The sequence below is a fragment of the Melanerpes formicivorus genome, unplaced genomic scaffold (genome assembly GCF_026170545.1).
Source record: "Melanerpes formicivorus ecotype bairdi unplaced genomic scaffold, bMelFor1.0.p_v2 SCAF_36, whole genome shotgun sequence".
Lineage (NCBI taxonomy): Eukaryota > Metazoa > Chordata > Aves > Piciformes > Picidae > Melanerpes > Melanerpes formicivorus.
The window spans coordinates 5,002,161-5,025,689 of NW_027142388.1; the positions used below are offsets into that span (position 1 = coordinate 5,002,161).

Here is a 23,529-nt window from a genome sequence, read left to right on the forward strand (position 1 = left end):
ATGTCTTGACCTACTGTGACAGTGGTCTGTTTGGAATGAATACCACCAGACTAGTGGCCTGCATAACATTTTAGCAGAATCCAATTTAAGAAGGAGCTACATTTCCCTCTAGCCCAAGAAAACAGTGTACAACACACAATGTTAATGATGCTTATAATGAACAGTTAGAGTAACACACTGCACGACTTCAGAAGCATTTCCTTACCTGTGACAATTTCCCCACAGTTTTTATTTGAGCTGGAGACTGGGCTTGTGCCTGAGCCTGGATCTGTGGGACCTGCACCTGAGCAGCCTGCTGCTGCTGCTGCCTCAGAAGCTGGAAGTGAGCAGGGGTGATTGTTTTGCCAGACAGCTGGACTGTTGGTGTAGCTGTGAATAAAGGAAAAAACAAAACATTCTGAAAAATGTTTTTTAACATTCAGTTTGATTCATTGATTTCACCTGGCAAGCCAAGATGTGAAATGAGTGGTATTCTCCTCCAGCACAGTTTGTGGACTAACTACAAATAAGAATAAGCAGAGTAAATAACAAAACACATGGCTCTTTTCTTCACAATGGGTTGGAGTCAAGACAGTCAGTTCTGGTATATATAGATTATTAATAGTCTTTTTTTTAGCTGTAATGCCTAAATGTCAAGTAGCTCTCTACTGCAACCCTTATCCAGAAATACCAGAGAAAAATGTGACCTGAGCACCAGTTAACAAAGCACGTTTAACTGCGCTGCCAACAAACCCAGACTTCTAATGTGCTGGGGCTATGGTGGTCAAGCAACCTGGATGGATGTTAGGAAGAAGTTCTTCACGGAAAGAGTGATTGAGCATTGGAATGGGCTGCCCAGGGAGGTGGTGGAGTCACCATCACTGGAGGTGTTTAAAAAGAGACTGGATGGGGTGCTTGGTGCTATTGTTTAGTTGATTAGATACTGTTGGAGTCAATGATCTCCAAGGTTTTTTCCAACCTGGTTAATTCTATTCTATTCTATTCTACAGAAATTCTGGGGCCTTATACATACCCTCAGAAAAACAAATCCCTAAACACATGATTATTACCTGGTGTAACTTGAGTCACCAAAGACCTGGTCTGGGATTGCACAGGTGTTAAGTTTGTCGTTACTACTGCTGATGCTGTCACCGACGTAACTGCACGAACCCCCTGGGTAGATGCTATGGTCACCAGCTCTGTGGAAGCGGTAGGTGCTGCCGCCGTTCGCTGCTGGGTATGGACCACCTGTGCGGTTGCAGTGCCTCCCGATGTCTGGAAAGAAAGGAACACAGTCATTACTTCTCACAGCTTCCATCCCTCATACAAAGCTATGGAACCTTCTGGAAATGGTCTAAGCAATTGCAGAAACAGAGTAAAAATGCAGAAGCAAAGGAGGTCCAACTCTGGATAAGTCTCAGCATCCAGTTAAATCTCTCTTCAAATGGGCAGATCACCTCACCCTTAACTATATCAGAGTATCAGTCAGGGTTGGAAGGGACCACAAGGATCATCTAGTTCCAACCCCCCTGCCATGGGCAGGGACACCCCACACTAGATCAGCCTGGCCAGAGCCTCATCCAGCCTGGGCTTAAACACCTCCAGGGACAGCGCCCCAACCACCTCCCTGGACAACCCATTCCAGGGCTTCACCACTCTCATGGTGAAGAACTTCCTCCTCACCTCCAGCCTGAATCTCACAGACATTTCATTTTACTGCCTTGCCATTTTTTTGCTTAATCTCCCACAGCCTTAAACTATTAAAATAATAATAAATATCATAATTAACAACAAAAAAAAGGTCTCTGAACTACTTCTAACAGCAGTATCTCTTAGGAAATGTTCTGATAAACTGTTGCAATATCAGATATTTTGGTAAGTGAGAGAGGTTTGATACAAGATCAACATGATGCACACGAAATTTGCAAGAAGCAGAGTTTCTGGTAACATGGAAAGCCAAAGAAGAAAACAGATATGCTGATAAGACACACAACCAAGATCAGTCTAGGCACACAACTAATGACATGATCTACTCACAGTCAGGGTCCCAGGTATAACAGGGGAAGCCAGACGTTTGTTGATGGGCTGAAAGGTAGCAGCAGGAACTCCAGCAACAGTATTCACTATGACATTTCCACTCACTGTAGCTGAAAGCAAGCCAGGATTAAATGTCAGATGCTACAAGTGAAAATTCGAATGTCCTATCATCCCCAATCATTAGAAAGTCTCCTCACCAGTCTGTATGCTTGTCCCAGTGACTGCTGTTTTGATTGCGCCTGCCTGTTTGGAAGACAATTAAGGGAACAGTTCAGAAAAACACTAAAGGAAAACTGAAGATAGCTCTTACTTCACTATGCAACACAAATGCTGTATTCCAGAAGGGACAACATTATAAAAATGCAGTAGAATGCACAGGTACTTCTGCATTTGTTCTACGATGTATATATTAGGATTCTGTCACACTAATGAGCAACTGGAGACCAGTCAAATGTTTGGTAAATAGTGAACATTTGACACCCTTGTTGGCAGAAGGGAGCAGTATCTTACTCTGGCACACCACAGCCACCCACTCACAGATGACCATCACTAAGCAGCAGGTACACAGCAATATTTATGGGTCAGAACCCACCCTCTGCCTCTTCCTGTAACAGCTGAAGTACTCTTGCCCCTCCGCAGGCAAAATCAAATCACCACTGCCTGCAAGCATTAGTATACAAACTGGATTGGCTCTAAAAACAAAATCCTCAGACCTGTCATCAGTTCCACTGCAAGAGACTCTAGATGAAAATTTTGCACAGGTTTGCAATAAACTAACCCCATGGTAGGTCCTGGAGGATGCAACACTTCACTTGCCTCTCAAAGGTTCATAAAGCTTGGGTTTTGAAGTTACTTTAACAGAGCAGCTCTTAGAGCTACATTCTCTTTATTCTCCAAGCCTTCTGTATAAACACTGCTCATTGACTGTGTAAATCTAATTGCTCAGACTTGATTAAATTAATTTAAAAGTCTAAACTGAAAAAGGCCAAAAATATTTGCAAAGGCTATAGTGGTTTTCTGCCTCGGAATGTCAAGACCTATTGCTAGAATGGTACAAACACAGTGTTAATGAGGAAAAAGGAGGATACCCAGCACAGTCAGGAAAAAGAACAAAAAGAAAGGAATAGTTTGAATCTCATCATACTGACCTAAAATTCTCACTTTCCAGAGAAGAAAAGACAGGCAAATATGGTACACACAGAAGAACTGAAGTTACTACATCAGAGGCACCAAGCTCTCCCTTTCTTACCAATACTGCTGTGTTGGCCACAGTAGTTACTGCAGTCTGCACTACTGCCTGAGGCTGCTGAACTACCTGTGCCTGAGCCTGCGGCTGAGGTTGAGCTTGTGCTTGCTGTACAGCTGGTTGCTGAGCTTGCTGCTGGCCAGCTTGCTGCTGCTGAGGCTGTGGACCTGTCTGCTGCTGGGCCCTCTGCTGTTCAGCCAAAGCCTAGGAAATCAAAGTGTAAGCTTCACAGTCTTCAAAACATGGAACAATCAGGATGTATTTGTAAAACAACAAAAGACAAAATCCTTTTATTTCTAGGCACGTGTTATATACATGTGTGCAGAGACAGCAAGACATCTGTCTTCACAGTTAACTCCCTAACTCCCACTTACATGGCCTAATTAGTTTCCAACTACAAGCTGCATTCATGGTTATATGGCTTAGAGCACAGCACAACAAACAATTCGCTATCAACAAGGACAAGCAACTCCTTCTGAATAATATAAGAAAGGAAGCTACAGAATGGCCAAGAATAAAGCAAAATTTTTAGATCTTTTGCATATATTGTCCAAAAAGATGCTTCTAAATGAGCACGAGTGTGACATATAGGTCCAAGGAAAGGTCTCGCTTTGGACCTTGGATATCTAAATCCTAGTACATGAACAATCTGCAGCTGCTCATAACATCTATTGCAGCACCAAACTTCTCCCAGAAGCCAACTTTGCTCTTACTTCCTCTGCTCTCTAATTTTTTAATTACTGCACCCACAGCTGGGATGGAGACCATACCTTCTTCTCTTTTGCAATACGTTCCGCTCGAAGGGATGCTACTTGAATTGGTGGAAGAGGCTTATCATAGTTGATTCCACTAGAAACAATGATAAGACAAAGCACACAACCATCACAAATAAATAACTGGAAGTTAAAATGGGGGGTGGGGGGGGAAAAGGCACTTCTACACAATTTGTCACTCCTTTAAGACAGAGACTGCCCACCTTTCTGCAAGCACTGATGCATGCTTTGGATTCTTCTGGAAAGGATTCATGCCAAGTCTGAAATTGAGCAAAACTCCATTAGTGGAAATAGGGAAAAAACCAACAACTTTAAACCAATTATTTAATTTCACATGTTTGAGCAGGTAGCACTGCAGTTTTGGTTTTTCATTATATTCTGTTCAGTACTGGAGCCTGCATGGAAAAAGACATTTCAGAAAGACTCAGAGTAAATATTACATGAATACAGAAAAGGATTACACTGACAAAACAATGTACTACTAAACAGCACAGACATCAAAATGTTGCCAGTTCAGGCAAATGGAAAGTGTAGTTTACAAAGTACATTAAAAAAAAACACCACAAAACAAACCTAAACAAAAAAAGCAGAGTCCTCTTCTGCTCTTAATCACACAAAACAAACTCATACAGCAAGTACAAGCTAACCCAAACACATGAAATGTGAGGGTGTTCCACTAACACAAACCCAAGATGCAAGGGAAGAGATGAAAAACACAGAACCAAACCAGCAGTTTGCAATGGGGTGTAAAACAACTCTTGGCTCTGCAGGAGAATAGAATAGAATAGAATAGAATAGAATAGAATAGAATAGAATAGAATAGAATAGAATAGAATAGAATAGAATAGAATAGAATAGAATAGAATAGAATATAGAATAGAATAGAGAAAATAGAATAGAATATAGAATAGAATATAGAATAGAATAGAATAGAACAGAACTGAACTTTAAAGATCATCGCGTCCAACCCATCAGCCAATCCAACCCACCAAAACAACTAAACCATGGCACCAAGCACCCCATCAAGTCTCCTCCTGAACACCTCCAGTGATGGTGACTCCACCACCTCCCCAGACAGCCCATTCCAATGAGCAATCACTCTCTCTGTATAGAACCTCTTCCCAACATCCAGCCTAAACCTCCCCTGGCACAGCCTGAGACTGTGTCCTCTTGTTCTGGTGCTGGCTGCCTGGGAGAAGAGACCAACATGCACCTGTCTACAACCCCCCTTAAGGTAGTTGTAGAGAGCAATAAGGTCACCCCGAGGCCCCTCCTCTCCAGGCTAAGCAACCCCAGCTCCCTAGTTGCCAGGGGGTCTGTGATCAGAGAGAGACTGAATGATCCCAGTTGAACTTACAGAGGTTTGCTAGGTGGGCTTCTTTTCCCCGCTATCAGCTTCATCATCTCAAAATGATTGGTGTAAAGCTGCGTGTGGGTCGCGCCTTCGTCCTGAGCGTAGATCTGATTGGTACGAAGCGGGCGACTGTTTTTAGTCTAAGCAAAAAACGAGAACAAAGCAACTTTCAATCGCAAACAAACCCCTGGGGGCCTTCTGTCTACGCAATAAACACACGGTGCACACTTGTAGTTTATTTAAAAACGGCCTCCAACAAATCTACCACAGACTGGCTTCTGCCTCCTGTCATAACTTACTGTTACACAAAACTCTACGGGAAATGTATAAAGTACAAAAAAAAGCGAAAACAAAGGAGCAGTTCTCACGGTCACACTGGCATCAGCACTTGGGGGACATACAAAATGGCAAACTCTAACTTGGAAAAGAATTTTTGCTTTAGTTTAGACTTTGTGAGTTCAATTCAGTACCCAAACCAAAAGCCCATTAGTTTATAGTTATGCCTGGCGCACACATAAAGAACAAAAACCAGCGCTGCACTGCTCTCCCAACAAAGCTATGTTAACATCCAACACACCATGCCACTCTAATGTTTGGCTTCTCCTAAGTAGAAACTACCAGTCAGGGACAAATCTGCTTCTCAGTCAGAGAGTGGGACTACAGCCAGAGGTTCTAGATTCTCTCCCCAGTTCTGTCACTAAATTGCTGTGTGGTTTGGAAGAAGCTCTGTGTGTGATCACGAATTTAGTTGTTTCTGTAGAGTACTAACATCCTCATTTACTAAAAGGTGGCTTCAGACGTTAAATTCACTATGTGATTTGTAATCCACTTAGACTCTAGCATGAAGTGCATTCTTACAGATCTTAAGTACCATCACAAAAAACCAGGGTAAGTTACATGGTGGTTGTTAGGTGGAAAAAGAAAAAACCAAACAAAACAGCCACTACACTTTAAGTGAAATCACAAACTTCTTGCATGTTTTCAAATTTATCTATCAAATCCAAAAGCTGAAGTCTGGTGTCAATCCACTGTATCACCAAAGAAAGGAAAAAACAAATTTGGGATTTGAATTGATGTTTGAGAACTCAAGTAACACTCAACATGGATCTCATAGGAATTATCTGCCCACCTCCATTGCTGCTAAATACCACAGTGTCTAGATTTGATTTTGAAAGAATACCAATGCACACCTTATAAATACTTTTTGTCTTCTTTTTAGGATTAGCTTCGTACATTAGCTGTAAAATAAGAAGGAAAGTTAGATGATCTTTTGTGGAAGATTTTGTTCAGGTGCTTTTTTTTATTTTTTTTTTTTCTTTTCAAAGAAATGACATAAAATAAGTGGAAATCCTGATGAGGATCATTTTATAATCTTTTAAAAGGGTTTGGTTTCTATTTACACTGTCGAAACATTTAACAACATAACAACAACAAAAAAAAAACCAAAACCAAGTGTTTATGGAGATAAGGGAAAACCAAAAAAAAAACCAAACAAACAGCTCTACAAACTTAAGGTAAAAAGAGATGCATCACTCTCTGTGAACTCACCTTTCCTTCTTCCCTTGGAATTATGACATTTTCGTATCTGTTTCGGCACTGTTTGGGCGAGCGATAGACTCTGCTGCAGGAGTTAACAACATCACTAACCAGGTCCCAATTGGGAGTGTGGGCTGGCGATACAACAGCAAGATTTAAAGGAAGCTCCAGCAGCTGCTTCACTGCCTGCAACAGATAAAGGGACAGAGGCTTGAGATGACAAATCACTGCAATCATCCAAACCTACCCTTATCAGTGCGTGTCCACACGCTGTTACCATAACGGTACAGAGAGCTTAGGGCTCAGGCTATGGGTTCACCTAGGTTCACAGAGAATAAACAACCAGAAAATGCTGTTATGTACAAGAAAACACTTGGAGATTGGCATAAGAGGAGCACAGAGCTGCCATTCAAGTGCTGCTCTCTTCACAAAGGTGAGGAGGACCTTAGCTGCATTAGCTGTCCAGCCAGCAAAACTAATCTGGAAGTAAGTGGTCTCTACAACAAAAACAGGGCTTAATTGTGTGTTCTGTAGTTTAATTTTGAATGGATCCTTAGAGGAACACAAATGATAGGCAATCTGTTCTGAGTTGTGTCAGCAAAATGCCAGACTAGCCATTAAGAAATAGAAAGTGATGAAGTGCAGAAAGAGCTACTCCTGAAGCTAGAAGCAAATACACAATTGATAATAACAGCACCAGGTGTTGGTATCATCTGACCTGCAGAAGTGCCCAGTCTTCACTGATCAACCACTCTGGATTATCCTGTCCTGCCTCAGCAGCTGGTTTGACTAGAGTTGGCAAAGGCTTTGCAAACTGTGTTTGTTGCTTCAACAAGATGTTTTTCTTTTGCTCTTTGCCCTCTCGGCGCATTTTCAGCATTCCCGGTGTTGCTCGATCAAAAAGCGAACGAGGTGGAATAACAGCCTCTCCATGCCGCTGCTTTTTCTTCCTACCTGCAGCTAAGGCAAAAAGAAAGAAAAAAAAAAAAGAAAAGAAAAATTTGATCCAGACCATGCTTGGTAAATAGTTCATAAAACCATGGAATGGCTTAGGTTGGAAGGGACCTCAGACATCATCTACTCCAACCTCCCCGCCATGGGCAGCAACACCGCTTGACTAGACTCAGATGCTCAAGGCCTCATCCAACCTGACCTTAAACATCTCCAGGGAGGAGGCATCCACAACCTCTCTGGGCAGCCTATTCCGAAGTCTCATCACCCTCATACTGAAGAGCTTCTTTCTAAGACCTAGTATAAACTTACTCCCCCCTAGCTTAAAACCATTCCCCCTTGTCCTAATGCCAGACACCCTCACAAAAAGTCTCTCTCCAGTCTTCCTGTAGGATCCATTCAGATACTAGAAAGCAGTTATAAGGTGCCATGAGGAGTCTTCTCTAGGAAGAAGCTCCCTCCTTCTGAGGGAGCTGAACAACCCCAGCTCCCTCAGCCTATCATCATAGCAGAGGTGTTCCCACCCTTGGATCATCCTTGTGGCCCTCCACTGCACTCACTCCAACAGCTCTGCATTCTTCTTATGATGGGGACATCAGAACTGGACACAGTATCTCTACCATTCTCTAATTCCTCTGCTACTTATAGCTGCAAAATGCCCCTATAGGCATACAGTGTAGTCCCTCTGCCTCTTAAAACCATATTGCCAGTACCTCAGCAGAATCTAGCATAAAATAAGACCAGCCTTGCCCTAACTCACACAGTAGAGCACTTGTTTTCTAAAATTACCCTTTTTAAAACTCCTGTATACCTAAGTAGAAAGACACAGTGTTGGAACTGGAACTTCCACTGATTCTATTGCTTCAAGACTGTGGTGAGACTAGAATTTTATCTTTTTGGACCTGCAAATTTGATCTTTTTTGGACCAGACACGTAGGAGGTATGGAAACTTCCCTGATTTCTTTACCTTTCAGCAATCAATCTCAGAACAGTCTTGAACAAACACGTACCAGATGGATCTGTTTTGTGGCGCTTACGCTCCTTCCTGACATAGACGGGAGGCAACTTTGATTCTGGAATAGGGGTGGTGTCATACATCAGGCACATAACAGAATCTATGTAGATGTCATTGTCATCCTGAGGTGGAGTGGGAGGTGTCCAGAGCTGCATGAACCAAAATTTGTAGTTACTGCAGTATTAAATCTCCAGTGACCTTTCTGTTTCAAGAAATAAAAAGCCTGCTGAGGCTGCCTGGTGTTACTGTTACTTACCGGCATTATTTCAGTTTGTCCATCTGGACCCTCATAGACATACTCCTACACAACAAAAAGAGAACATAATTCAAATGATCCAACTGAACCCTGAAGGAAAACCTACTCTCAGAATAACTGTTAAGAAAAACACTCTTCAGAAAAAGAAGACTAATCAGGAATTACTTTGTTGTATGCATCCTCCCGAGTGTAGGTTAAAAGTTCCTCTTCATCCTCCCAAAGCATTTTCTGCTCTTTTTCCTTTAACTCCTTCATATGCTGGACTTCCCATGCTTTTTTTGCAGTCTTCACTTCCATCTAGGTGAAAATCAGACTACTTACAAACTTTGCATAGGAAAAGACACCGTATTAAAATTTAGCAGCTTGTATTTTTACAGGCAAACTCCTTGAACTTTGACATTTTTAAGAACTGACATCTTGTAACAATTTCTTAACACAAATGTTTGTACTTGCACAAATATTTAGAATAGATTTTTTGGGCCTTTGTTTGAGGTTTTCTAAATCCTTAAAATAGAGCAAACTCAGAATCTGTTTCATCGATTCATAGAATGGTTTAGGTTGGAATAGACCTTAAAGATTGTCTGGTTCCAGTCTGCCTGCCATGGGCTGGGGCACCCTCCAGTAGACCAGGTCGCTCAAGACAACCAGAACACAGCTCCAAAACAAGCAAGCTCACTGGAATTAATGAAATGTTATCTTCTGCTGCCAATGGAGTAGAATTTTCTGAGCTCTGCTCAGCAATGCTATTCCCACTTTATAAAAAGGAAATTAAGAACTGGCATCTGCTTAAGCTAAGAGACAAAATAAAAAGCTCTCTGCAAGGCATTTCAATGTTCATAAAGTACACCAAGAGAAGATTACAGAATTTCCTACCATATATTCCATGTGATGGGAGAAAGTTCTACCTCACACTGAAAATATAACCCTGCTTGCACATACTGTGACAGAACAAGATGAAAAAGAAGTATTGTTGTTTTACCTCATTCAGCCGTGGCTCATTCTCATCAGCTGAAACGTGGAAGAGCTCTAAATAATTCAAAGCATACTTCTCAATTGGAGTCAGCTAAGAGAAGGTATCAAGCAAAACAAAGTTAGTATTGAGAATAATAGAAGAAATGTTAACTGAAGTAGAGTGTAGCAACGACCTCTTCAAAACTAATCATCCTCTCCTAACATCGTAAGTCAGCAGGAGATTCCCCATCCATTTAATAAAAGTATCAAACCCATTGACAAAGTTGCTTTAAGGCCAAACAGCAAAGAAATTAAGTATTTGAAATAAGCATTACTTTTGAACCACACAGCCAAGGAAAGTCACAGTACCTGATCCACAACAGCAACTAACTCCTGTAGCTGTGAGGGCTCTTCGTTGTATTTTGTCTCGCAGAGCTCTGTGATCAAAGGTTCGATACTTGACTCGGAACCTATTTCTTGTACACAATCATTTGACTCCTCATCCTCTTGCTCAATACTGTTGAGGGCCTTTCAGAAAGATATATTTGAAACATAATGAAGACTTCAAAAGTATGGAAAGAAGCCTCCTAAGAAGTTCACCAAAATTCAACACAAATGTCTGGAATAATTCTCTGCTCGGGCAAGAGAGACAGTCCCCAGAAAGCATACAACTCAACTGTGGGCTTCTGGAAGTATTATTACAAGGGAAATGACAGAACAACATAAAACCGGAAGAAAAAGAGATTGACAGAACTTACCCAAATAAAAAATGATAAGGCAGCTGTTTAATACTGATGTTGCACAGCTGTATTTCTAATTCCTATGTTAATAATTACCTCTATGAACGGTCTTGCAACTTTAGGTGAAATATTTTCTGCGGGAGATGGCTCTTGAGAAAGTACTACGAATTCTTCTGCTTTCACTCTAAACCCAGAATCCTCCATAGGAGAATGAACCTCAAACAATTCCTGAATCGTTTGCTTGTTAAGTAGAAGGAAAAAAAAAAAAGGAAGGGAAAAAAAAAAAGGAAATAAATTGAGCTTTAGGAACCACTCTCCTTTTTCTATAACTTTGAATTAGCTCAGGTTTAAGGTACTTTACAAACCATGGACTGACTTAAGGAAAAATAAACATCTATCATTTCTGGAAAATTGACCATTTTCTCTTCTCTAACTTTCTCCTGTAGCACTGCAGAGTACAATGAAGTATTAGCAATTCATTTATAGTGAAGTCAAAAATGTCATATCCTGCACCACCACACTGGGCATGCCAGAAGGGGATGGACTACCCTTACCAGTGCACTCAATGTCTTCTGCATCTTCAGGGCAGCAAGTGAGAACCCACCTCACCAAATACTCATACTTCCTATTTCACATTTTTGAAGTTGTAGAAAGCTTCATCATTACAAAGCCCTGCAGAATTTTGCAGCAAGGTGCAAGAAAACAGAATATATTATGCCACATAGCTGATGCCTGTGCATCACCACGCAAGTAAGGGAATAAAAGCAGAAAGAATGTGGCCCTAACACCTAGAGTTCAAGCAGTGATGAAATCTAACATGCTTACCTATCAGTTCTAGCCCAAAGAGATTTTTAGCAAGCTGTTATTAAAACACCTGAATTTTTTAAACACTCCAACATAGGTATTTGAAAGTATTTTGAATATTAACTTACCTGTGTTAAAAAGGCCATTGAATAGTCGTTTCCCTGAGCAGCTACTTCTCTGATCAAGTCCTTTGTGCCATTTTTCAAAAGCTTCTCTTCTACAGAATTACCACTGACAAGCCTTAACAAAAAAAAATAAAGGAGAAGTAAGAGGACTCTGATAAGTACCTTCCAAAACAGCTTTCAGAAACAAGAAGAAAAATTGCCCTTAGTGAATACCGTGGAACTCTTAAAATGTGGTGCTTTGTGTTTTGTTTTCAGCTGTTACAGGCCCAGCAGAAAGCCCATACTGCCACCTCTACTTTAAAGCTTCCTTTGTACAATTACTGTAATTTTTTGGTAAAGACTAATCAAACACACCTCACTTAAACAAAAATCCATGGAAATTAGCAGATGAAAACCATGAAGGTATGATGAATTCATTACACTTCAAAAAGACCACATTTTGATATGATAACCTGGCATCTATTTGACTGAAGTGAGATGAAGTTTTCAGCACTGCTTCCACTTTATTTCAGACCACACAGAAGAGTACTATCTGGAGTAACATTAAATGCACATTAAAGAGCAGTCACTGGTCTGTAACCATCACCTGTATATATGAATATCTTTACATCTCCCAATTCTGTCACACCATTCCTGAGCTTTTGCATCCATCACTGGGTTTAGATCATTGTCATAGAACACAACAGTGTCTGCCTCAACAAGATTGACTCCAGTGGAACGACTGTGAGAGGAAAGGATGGCACAGAAAATGCGCTTGTCTCTGTTGAAGATTTTCATCAGCTCCTACAGAAAAGGAATAAAAGCAGAGAGCAAATAAATCATACAGGGCACACTGAAGTACTAAACCAAACTCACCACAGCCCATTTAAAAACCAGACAAAAAACAAGTACTTCAATATGAGTAAGAAACAAGGCAAGTTTCTCTCCCCTGCTGTACATATTAAAGCCTGAGCAGCACATGGTGTTGTACCAGTGGACAACTGTAGGGCAGACTTACCTGCCGTTGTTCATGGTTGGCATATTCATCAATCCTCACAAAGGTGAGGAAATGGAAGTTCAGGAACAATTCCAGTATGTCCAGCATCAGAATCATCTGTGACAGAATCAGCACACGGCGCCCTTCTGATTTCAACTTTTGAAGCAAGACAGCAAGAGCTTCTAATTTTCCTGCATTTCACACAAGAAAACCAGTAATGTTTTTACACAGAAATCCCATTGCTGTGGAACAGGAAATCACTGAAATTCTATCACCAAAAGTCCTCCTTTACCTGAGTCATACTGCACCAGCCGGAGGTCAGGGAACTGTAGCAAGTGAGGAGTTGTAATCTGCTGCAACTGGTGCAAGTGTGGAGCTGCCTTCTGCTTAAGGCTGTGCTTAAGGAGTTTCAATCTGTGACTATATGAAGGGGGAGGATTTGCTACATATAAACATGGGGGAGCAGCGACTGCAGCTGGCAATACAAAGAGAGCCCTGTGAAAAGCACCAAAACATGGGAATACCAGTTTAGAAAGTTCCATACACAATTATCATTTGCAGCAGTTATTTTCTGTCAACCATGTAATTTTATGCTGCTATCTAACCACTTTGTTACAGTGACTCACTAAGTGCTGCACACCTTCAACACATTAATATTCTCTATCTCCCTTTATCTTTTTGAATTGTTTTGTCTGCTTTAATGACAGCTTCTCTTAAGGTGTTTGCACTGTGACCACTGGGGCTCAAACACAAGAAACACCCATCACACTACACTTACTAAAAGCAATTAAAAAATGTTGGGAGCTCTTCTAATTGCATTTAGTGTTTCTGGAAAACTGCAGCTATTGCTCTGCAACACAATCCACTAAAGCCCAGCTTCAGCTAAATGAGCTTGTACCTACAGCTCTGTGTCTTAACCCTCATTGGCTGGCTCCAAGAGCAGCCATCTTACTCAGAAGTAAATCCAAAGGATAGGAATGTAAGTTGAAATACGGTCAGCTGACTTTCAGCTTAAAATAAGGAATCTTTTATTCTAAAGATTCTAAAAGAAACAGAAGCAACTGTTACTTTTACATTCATGCTGCACATAATTTACTGATACATAAATTAGTCTAAACCAAAAAAGCTCCTGAATAGAACCAAGGTTTTAAAGCTTTTCAGAAAAGATGTGTTTAAGAAGCAACTAGAGGTGGTAAAAAGTTAAAAAGGCTGATTCACACATTACCTGTTAACAACATCCTTCAGAGATTCCTGTTGCTGACCCAAAGTCAGGATCATTTCTTGCAATGGACTACTTGGGCCTCCAGAGGCACTTGAAGAAAGGCAACAGTTCACAAAGCCAGCCCACCTCCAACTGTTGCCATGGCTGGAAGACAGCTGTGAGGGCTTTCTTTCACCAGTCAAAGAACAAACACTCAGCAAGTCTTGGCCGTACATGGGGGCCCGTGAACAGCGCCGTTCATTGCCTGAGAAGATTCTGTCCAGGCGCTCCTTCAGAAGCCGGTTCTTCTCTTCATAGGTTTCCTTTACCAAGAGAAGTTGAAAAGAACATTTGCTGCTCATCACAACCACTTAGGAATTCCTTTAGAATGAAACTATCAGGATCAGAGTACTGTATGCTTTACATATCCTTTAGCACCTCAGCCACAAGAACAGGCTGAGGAAGCTGAGTGTGTTCAGCCTGGAATAGAGGAGGCTCCAGGGAGACCTGATAGCAGCCTTCCAGTACCTGAAGGGGGTCTACAGGATGGATGGGGAGAGATTGTTTACAAAGGCCTGCAGTGACAGGGCAAGGAGCAATGACTTCAAACTAGAGAAGGGCAGATTTAGATTGGATATCAGGAAGAATACAATGAGGACGGTGAAACACTGGAACAGGTTGCCCAGGGAGGTGTTTGAGGCCCCTTCACTGGAAATATTCAAGGTGAGGCTCAACGAGGCATTGGGCAACCTGATCTAGTTGGGGATACCCCTGCTGACTGTGGGGAGGTCAAACTAGATGATCTTTGGAGTTTCCTTCCAGCCTGGACCATTCTATGATTCTATGGTATCACCAGCATCCAAGATAACAACTACTTAGACCAACCACAAAAGGTGAAATATGAAGACTACAGCTAAATTCAGTTCATATCAAGCAGTCAATTCTATTTAGTTTAGTATCTTCTTGCCTTAAGCACACAGTTTTTGTAGCACTATGAAAATAAGCCAAAAATGAATCATTTATTATTGGGACACTACAATTAAAAAATTCCTACTGCTAAGGTGCAGGTTTTCACACATTTTAACATATAGTTCTTATTTTCCTATGCCTTAAAGGTTGCTTGAGTATCTTTTCTAAATATTTGTTAAGATTAGAAATCTACTAAAATTTACTCAATTTCCTGTGTGCTCAAAACACACAGAAAGTCTCCATGATTCTTTTATTTATGCATTAATATATCATATGATCACAGAATAGATTCAGTTGGAAGATCATCTACTCCAATCTTTCAACTAGACTCAGCTGCTCAAGGCCTCATCCAACCTGGCCTTGAACACCCCTAGAGAGGAGGTATCCACAACCTCCCTGGGCAGCCTATTCCAGAGTCTTACCATCCTTGTACTGAAGAACTTCTTCATAAGATCCAGTATAACCCTACTCTCCATCTTAAAACCATTCCTCCTTGTCCTGTTACAGTTGTAAGAAGCTGTCTGCTATCAGAGCAGCACAAAGCTGTTAGCTGCTTTTATACACCAGAATTTATTTTAAGCTATGGATTACAGAAACAAAAAGGCATCAGATCTGTAAAGCTGAAACACTGATAGAAGTTAGGTTTTTTAGCTACTCTGCAATCAAAGTTCCTAATTAGTTCCAGCTTTGTAAATGATAGCTTCCAACTATTATATGGACTTAGTAGCAGTCCTGAAAAGCTGTGTTTCCACACAAGAAGAGACATGAAGTACCTGCGACTGTCCATGGGTGGGTGCTGGTTTTAATGCTGCTCCCATGTCGCCAGCTGACAAATTACCAACTGCAGTTCTACCTGGAATACAAACTGAGGATAAACCTTGCGTTTATATATTTGTTTTTCTGGAGACTGGTTTCATTTCATTTTGTCAATAAGTTGTCATTTCATAGCTCTAACACATCATAACTGCAGACAAATGTCTATTCTGCATGTCCTTTGGGTACTGCAAATCTGCACACTGTTACACATCAGCTATCTGACAGATATTTACAGTGTTTTTCCCAAAGACCCAAGGCAGATCAGTGGAATTTTACTTTGCTTTGCATTCATAGCTCACACACAATGTCATGTATAGTGCAATAGGTGTTAACACTTAGAAGCTATACTCTAGGATCAGGAAAAAATGGTTCTAATTTTTACTAAAGAAATCTAGGATTTTTCAGAGAACACATGAATTCAGTGTATCTTGAAACTGATGGAACTCTATAAGGAAATCTCACAGTAGCATTTTTGTGAGTTCAACTAGCAGATGTCTTCCCAGACCATTAACTGAACTGTAAGAACATCACTCACAAGTAAACTAATCAAAACTACAGGAATACCCTTCATGTACCAACAAGGCTACAGACACTGTAGCAGTTATTTTCCTGATAGGATAACTAGGTTTCTGTCTCAGCCAGGATGCAGTGCTTATCAGCACTGATTACTTGTACCAGAAAGGCTGCATGACCCTCCACCAGTCACTGTGAAACTGTGGTTAGTGGCAAGTCAGTACACCCATGAAAAACTGCATTCAAGCTAACAAGCAGGTGCCAGCCTTTGCATTAAGAGGAGACTCCAAGGAGTAGGTTTAAGCTTTTCCTTTCTGCATTTTGATTACAAATGAGCTAAGAGATAGCAGTGTAAATTCACTTTCAGCCCACAGCTGCATGTGAGCTTCACAATTACAGCTCACAATCACCTAAAGCTATGGAATTTATTTGGCAATTTATCCAAAAATTCAGAAAGTCAAAACAGGTATTTTCAATGTGCTCTTGATGAACATCCCAAGAAATGTTTTGTCAGTTGGAAAAAGTATTTTAGTTATTATTGTTCTTAACAGAGCTGCTACTCACGAGAGTAGTAAGATGTGTGAGGTTTTGTAGAAATCCTACATCAATTTTTATTCTGAACTGTGGCCATGAGTACCTGTAATGTAATCAGAGCTGGAGGATGAAACATTTGAGCCACAGATCTCCCAAACTATGACAGAAATCCTCTACCCCCCAAAAACTGGGAGGCTGTTGAAGCTTACTCTCCCCTTTTCATAATGAGATGTTCATTCTTCACAAAGTCAAAATATGAACTCCAAGGGCACATTAATACACCAAAAAGAAGCAGGGAAAAGTATGTTTTATGGGAACAGTTTATATCCAGAGAAAATTACAGCAGATGGCCATTTCCAGGGAAGAAACTCCTAGCATTGAATCTATCATCATTTAACAATGTGCTGGTTTGCTGTAAATGCATCCTAGGCAGCAATTCCTCTATGCTTTTTTGAACAACATCTTGATTGTATTTTTAAATAAGGAACTGATTACATTTGCAGCCAGGCACCAAACACCTAAGCTGCATTTGTAGATACAAAATAGGAACAAAATCTTGATTACACAGAGAAGCAAAGAAAATTAGACAAAAGCAAAAGTAATGTGGAAAAATGCTGTACATTCCATGTCAGCATAAAAATAATCCCTCTGCTCTTTCTCTGAAAAGAAAAAATAACAAAGTATTTAAAATTCATTTCTTCCCAGGAAAATCTGAGCTAAGATTCAACTGGTTAAAAAAACAAAAGCCTATATATTCAACACAGCACAGGCTCTCCCAAGTTTGTACTAAAAACTTAACTGAGACTCCAATACCTGTCTAGCACAAAGGTAGTTAACCTGGCTCCTGAACTCAACCTGCAGAATTACAGTCTAGAAGAACCTGGAGTTCTCTATCAATGTGATTTTAATCATTGACTGTTTAGACAGAGACATTTCTTCAGGCTACAGAACCTACCCTGCTGTGTCACCGCTGTGGAAGTTGGGACACCTGCTTGGTGCTGATTTCCTAAAGCATTCAGAGCGTTCTGAACACTTCCAGCTTGGGAAACCGTCTGCATGACAACTGGGCCCTGAGGTCTCAAATACTGCTGACCAGGTGCTGAAACAATCTGAAGAACACTTCCTGAAATGAAGAATTATAAAAAAATTAGGCTGGATAGAGTGGAAAAGAATAGAGTTGTCTACTATCGTTACAAAGTGATCTTTGCTGTTTCAAACTACCTCAGATGTGTTCAATCTGATGTAAAATTACATACTATCCAATAGAAGGGGAACACTCAAGTCTTTACTGATAAAGAGGAGTTGCATATCACAGAGGTATCATTCTAAATACAGCTACTTTATACAGAATTTGGACAAAATCCAACCCACAAAAACATCTTCACTTAGCATTCCTCCTATTTATTTTGTCGGCCAGAAAGAATCACAATTTCCAGGTTCTCCTGAATTTGGCAACACACGTACCACCAAAGAGAAATTTGAGGGCAAAAGATATTGTAGGTAGAACATCCAGGTTAGGATAAGAGATGGGTCAAAATTCACAAGCACATCAGTCTTGAAGCATTATTTACCCCATGTCAGAACAAACCAAGAATGTCCTCGGTTTCTCCTTACCAGGGAGTTTATCTAAAATAATGCCTCACATTGCTTTAGCTGTACTGCATACACATGAAAACAATCTTGGAACACAACACCCAAAAAGAAAGCACCTGTGCCTTTCATTTGATAGGGATTTATTTTTCAAAACAGAGCTGCCTTCTTATCCCTTTCTCACACAGAAAACAGGTAGAGCAAAACAGTACAAGCAGTGAGGATAGAAAAACCTCCTTGCCATACAGCAAGAAGGGATATGCTGCCCATATCAAAACCCAAGCATTCTGCACACTGGAAGATTTCCTGGTTTAAGTTAAGTACCTTGTAACTGCAAGGGCTGCCCTGCAGTGAGCTGGCGAAGTTGACTGTGTGACAAAGTGAACTTGTTCCCTTGGAACTGCAGTGTTACAGGGGTCTCTGGCTGAGCGATTCTGCCTTGTGCTCCTGCTATAGAAGCCAGCTGGGCTATTTTTACTACCTCACCACCTGTTAAGGAGGAAAGCAAGCATTAAAAAAAAACAAATCACAAGGTGGGAGGCAGGTTGTTCAATATTCACAATTCTAAGTTTTGGTTAGTAAACTGGTGCTGAAGCGCCTTCCATGCATAATTATACTTAGTGCATCAAAAGTGTCATATAGAAGTTAAGCAGGTATTGCTTTCTAGATTTGTTGGACAAACTGGAAAAAAGCTGATTGTTTAAAGGGTAAGAACATCAACATCTTAGAAGTTATCACTTTCATTAGCAAAAAAATTAAGAGCTACCTGAAAACTCATGTGACACTTTGTAACAGAAGGAGTATAGACATTAAAGTGATTTTCACTGCCTTTTCAAGAGCACAAAGGAAGATTTAAGGAAAGACAAAAATATCCATGTGTGACACTGTAAATACACATTGGAAATGGCCTGAAATTTGCTGATGAAACATGATTTAGATTAAGCAATCTGCACTTACACAAACCAAAAAGCTTTTAAGTGACAAGGACCAAGCTTTTTGTGATTTAAATGCAGAAAGGTTAGAGGCACTTAAGCATTCAGTTTTATGATCCTGAGAAAATACTGTTGTGAAAATTTAGCTTTTGTAAAGGCAGTGGCATTACCCCAGATATAAAATTAATACATCAGTGCTCAGTACTCTATACACATGCTAATAGGCAGTGCACATACAACCTTAAAGCAAAGCCTCATCATTTTTCTCTGCCTAACAGTTGCAACGCTCCCCTCTGTGAGAGAGGCCTTTAGCAGATGGATTAGTGTTTAATATGAAAGGAATAATTAGGATAGAGCTAAAACATTTGGTCTGAAGGAAGTCTTGCCAGCAGAAGAAACATGCAGAAATAGGAGATTAAGTTGACACCGCTAATGTATGTCCACAGCAATTCTATTGTTTCTTATCCAATTTTCGATTTTCCTTGGTCACAAGCAACGTACTGAGCAAGGCTAATCAGAAGAGTGAAAAAAAAACAACGATTCTGTACACATTTTAGGGTGCCTAGTAACTTAACCTCGTTGTAGTACAAAGGTGGGAGAAACCTTGAAAGGGGAGGCCACTTACTAGGCAACCGTGCCTGGGCCTGAGAGGTCAGAACGAGCCTCTGAGGCAGCACACTCTGTTGGATGGTGTGCGAGGGGGGCTGTGGCTGGGCCTGGCCTAGCTGGGAGGCCTGCGCAGAGGTCTGGCCCCGCGGTTTCACAGGGTTGGCTGTGCTAGTTGCTGTGGTGAAGGTCGCTGCGGGCTGGTGTCTTGGAGCACTGGTGGAAGCCTGAGTTGTCTGAAACTGTGCTGCTGCGGCTGCAATCAATAAGGGTTGTTTGTGCAAGCTGTTAGAGGTTTTAACTCCACTCTTTTAAACAACCTGCATTAAAAAGAAACCTTCCAACAGGATATTAAAATGGCTACAGGAATGGTTTGTCCTTACAGACTGGGATTTCTATCCACACCTTTTACTCCATCCTATTTTTACAACATTATATATTTGGAGAGCATTGTTTAAAGGTTAAATAAATACACAAAAGCACTGTAAATTCCCATCTTTGACAGAACATTACACCTGATCAGGGTTTAAACACCAACTGTGCCATATTTACTTCATATGCTAACAATTAGGCTACACGAAGCTTAGTTTTGCATTACACTGGCAGATCATACTGTAGAAACTAGTGGGGAAATTCACTGGCAATTAGTCTCTTGGTATTTTTAAGCCATTAGTATTATAGACCATTAAGCTAGAGGGAAAAGGAGTTCTATTAACAGCCTAACTTGAATCCATCTATGCAGAGGTTCAGGTAGCCAACCTAGCACCAGCTCCCTTACCTTGATTTGAAGACACCGTAGCTATGGGTGATCTCCCTCGGACTTGTCCCTGTTGAGTTACCGTCGCTGTGGTCACTGTGCGTTGTACTTGAGTGCTTGGGAAAACTACAGTCCTGCCCTCAGGTTTCTGACCATACTGAACGGGTTGAAACAACCTGAAAAGGATATGAAGTAAAAGCCTACAGGAAGATCACTGTTTGGCTTTTAAATTAAACTCTGTCAGCCAAAGAAAGTATAAAGTGATCACAGTAGACGTTAATCTCTTTCTCGCAGATGGCTGAAGCTGGCAAGACTTCAGCAGACTTCATGTGTGGGCACTTTATAGTCATTTTGCCAAGTCCAAGAAAGTAGGAAACTTTCATTGCCATACATCCACCTTAACGCAGCATGCATCAAAACTACAGCAAACAGCTTACAGAGTCTAGCCTGGTATCTGGAAAAAGAACTGAGCTCTCATATAATTTCCCAGAAGGACAGCAACATGTTGGCAGGTCATCAGGCAGCTTCTTTGCACCAGAAAAAATGGTTCCAGATAATGCTGAAATCACTGCTTCACTAGGAAAGGAATACTCTTTAAAAAGTTCACTGCTATAAAACTTCATATGTCCCTTTATAACACTGCAGCTAACCCTGCAGGCCCAGCTCAGTCTTGAATTATCTCCATGCTAATTTTGCAAATCAATACTCACTTGTCATAAACAAGGGCCTCAGGAATAAAATTCATCTGCCAGTGAAGGAATAACTACAGGCAATCTATAAACACGAGGCATACAGAGAATTGTATGCCTCAAAAACCATTAAAATAGAATCCCTGTTTTCAAGGGTAAACAAGAAAGCAACAATGCGAACTCAAGCCTGAGGTTTCATGTGAATCACAGAGGCAGACAGAAGTCTGTGAACGTAACAACAGAACTTCATTTTCCTCCTGTAATTCCAGCTTAAAAGAAGGGCAGTTGTGCTTACCTGCTTGGTTTGAGCTTCACTGGGTTTGGCCTAGCTGGTGGTGGAGGGGAGCTGTAGATTTCTTCAATTAACTTTCTAGTCACCTTTTGTTTTGGCAATATTTGTGCTTCATAATGAGTCATTTTGTTTTCCATTCCAATGAGATCAAAGAGAGACAGGTCTGATTCCTAGGGATATTGTAAAACAAGGTTGATTTTCTGCGATGACCCAAACAGTTAAATCCTCCTTATGTTCTATGCTGAATTCACTTTCTGTATTTTTAACTTGAAGTAAGTGCTCTGAGTTTAAAAGCAAGACCTTAACTATTAGGCAAAACTGTCTAGAAGCCTTGGAAATTTATCTTAAACTGACAGTCCTGTTTTAAGCATCAGAAGAAAAACAGAATTGAAATAATTAGCCAGTCATGGAAATCAAAGCAAGGTGCATTTACCAATTCTTCATACATCATCATTTCCAAAGAATTAAGCAGCACTCTTAGAAGGTGCCTGTGAACTGTGGAACCCAAATGCCAAACCATGAGGGCATGCATACAATTTAGAAATAGAAAAACAGGAAGAATGGAAAGAAGATCAACCAAAAAGATCATCTCATCTATTCCACTACTCATACTTCCAATGCAGTTATTGTCTTTGATGATTTGGAACAGAGGCATAACTAGTGCCTCCTCAAATGGGCTGACAGAAGTGTACTCCTTCAGTCACTGAACCAAGAGTGTCTTATTTACTGCTCTTAAGAGCCATTCTTGCTTTCCTTGGGCTATTGGAAGCAGAAAGAAAATTACAGAATGTCATAAATAAGCACTGTACTACCCAGAGCTCTTTCAGTGTTGGAGAATTCCTGCAAGCAGAAGTAAGCTGGAAATAAAGCTAGTTTTAATTTGACCAAGTGGTTCATTGATTCAAACATTGATTACAAATCATTTGAAATGCTCAAACTACTACTCCAAAAAAGAGGTGCAGCAAGTACTCACTTAGTAGGAATCATTATGGAATGATTAATTCCTTTTATTTGTAAACTTCTGATATACTTTTGATGTATAAAAACCCCCAAAACTAAGTATGACATTCTACCAGGAGACTAAGGAGGAGGAAAAATAGTTTACTTTTCACTCACCTTCCAAATATCCCTTTCTAGGGCACGCAGTACCAGAGACGCAGTTCTGTATTCCAGTGTTTCTGATACATATGAGGTACTTGAAAGTCTGGGGTTTATCAGGTCAGGATGATTACAAATCCGTTGCAGCTGCATCAGCACGTGCAGGACACTGATGAAGTGTCCACTTTTGAGGGCTTCTTGAGTTCTACCAAATGATTTGCACAGAAATGCATTAATTTAAGCACAGCTTTCATGGAAGTGTCCCTAAAATCAGTGAGCTGAGAATGTGTTATGCAGAGGTCTAAAATAAGCTTCAATTTTACCTAGATCCTTCTAGAGCAAGTAGCGTTGTACCAAGATAAATTTGGAAACATGGAACTTAAGGACTAGTTCTACCTTAGTCAAATATGACCTAAGCAGCTCTCTATCCTCTACCTGCTTTGCTTCTATTTCATTTCTATTCTATTCTATTTCTGTTTCATTCTATTTCATTCCTACACCAATCAAAAACCACTTGATGCCACAGCACAGGTAAATGGCTGAGTATGAGGAGAAACATTCGGGGCTTTAGGAAATGAAGAACCACTCATTAGAAACAAATCTTAAAACAAAATAACAGCAAACCAGACCATCAGAACTTTAGGCTGCAGAGGTAAATGCACTTTTTTCATTAGGCCCACAGCATCACTCGCCTGTCGTTATAGCTTTCAATGTAATCACATTCTATTCACTGGTCATAATGGCAAATTCCAGAAAACCTCTGTAAAACACTTCCTACCATAACAATCA

At 40.6% G+C, this 23,529-nt stretch overlaps 1 protein-coding gene across 9 annotated transcripts in view; it reads right to left on the reverse strand.

The window, feature by feature from the left end:
- Positions 1-23,529, reverse strand: part of EP400 (E1A binding protein p400) — a 54,907-nt gene that overhangs the window by 8,458 nt on the left and 22,920 nt on the right. For 4 of the 9 annotated variants that reach the window (XM_068157376.1, XM_068157373.1, XM_068157370.1 and 1 more), the window contains 29 exons: positions 22,759-22,945; positions 21,646-21,812; positions 20,683-20,837; positions 19,924-20,160; positions 18,691-18,855; positions 17,732-17,899; positions 15,687-15,778; positions 13,969-14,267; positions 13,036-13,238; positions 12,765-12,934; positions 12,354-12,550; positions 11,771-11,882; positions 10,935-11,078; positions 10,468-10,626; positions 10,127-10,210; positions 9,313-9,444; positions 9,148-9,192; positions 8,887-9,040; positions 7,644-7,885; positions 6,938-7,111; positions 6,580-6,627; positions 5,393-5,529; positions 4,239-4,295; positions 4,033-4,111; positions 3,266-3,466; positions 2,214-2,259; positions 2,017-2,126; positions 1,050-1,254; positions 206-369 (listed from right to left, as the gene is read on the reverse strand). In XM_068157376.1, the coding sequence (XP_068013477.1) occupies positions 206-369; positions 1,050-1,254; positions 2,017-2,126; positions 2,214-2,259; positions 3,266-3,466; positions 4,033-4,111; positions 4,239-4,295; positions 5,393-5,529; positions 6,580-6,627; positions 6,938-7,111; positions 7,644-7,885; positions 8,887-9,040; positions 9,148-9,192; positions 9,313-9,444; positions 10,127-10,210; positions 10,468-10,626; positions 10,935-11,078; positions 11,771-11,882; positions 12,354-12,550; positions 12,765-12,934; positions 13,036-13,238; positions 13,969-14,267; positions 15,687-15,778; positions 17,732-17,899; positions 18,691-18,855; positions 19,924-20,160; positions 20,683-20,837; positions 21,646-21,812; positions 22,759-22,945 (4,333 nt within the window). Of the gene's footprint in view, positions 1-205; positions 370-1,049; positions 1,255-2,016; positions 2,127-2,213; positions 2,260-3,265; positions 3,467-4,032; positions 4,112-4,238; positions 4,296-5,392; positions 5,530-6,579; positions 6,628-6,937; positions 7,112-7,643; positions 7,886-8,886; positions 9,041-9,147; positions 9,193-9,312; positions 9,445-10,126; positions 10,211-10,467; positions 10,627-10,934; positions 11,079-11,770; positions 11,883-12,353; positions 12,551-12,764; positions 12,935-13,035; positions 13,239-13,968; positions 14,268-15,686; positions 15,779-17,727; positions 17,900-18,690; positions 18,856-19,923; positions 20,161-20,682; positions 20,838-21,645; positions 21,813-22,758; positions 22,946-23,529 lie in introns of all 9 variants that reach the window. The other 5 variants (XM_068157372.1, XM_068157369.1, XM_068157371.1 and 2 more) reach the window with 5 other exon arrangements.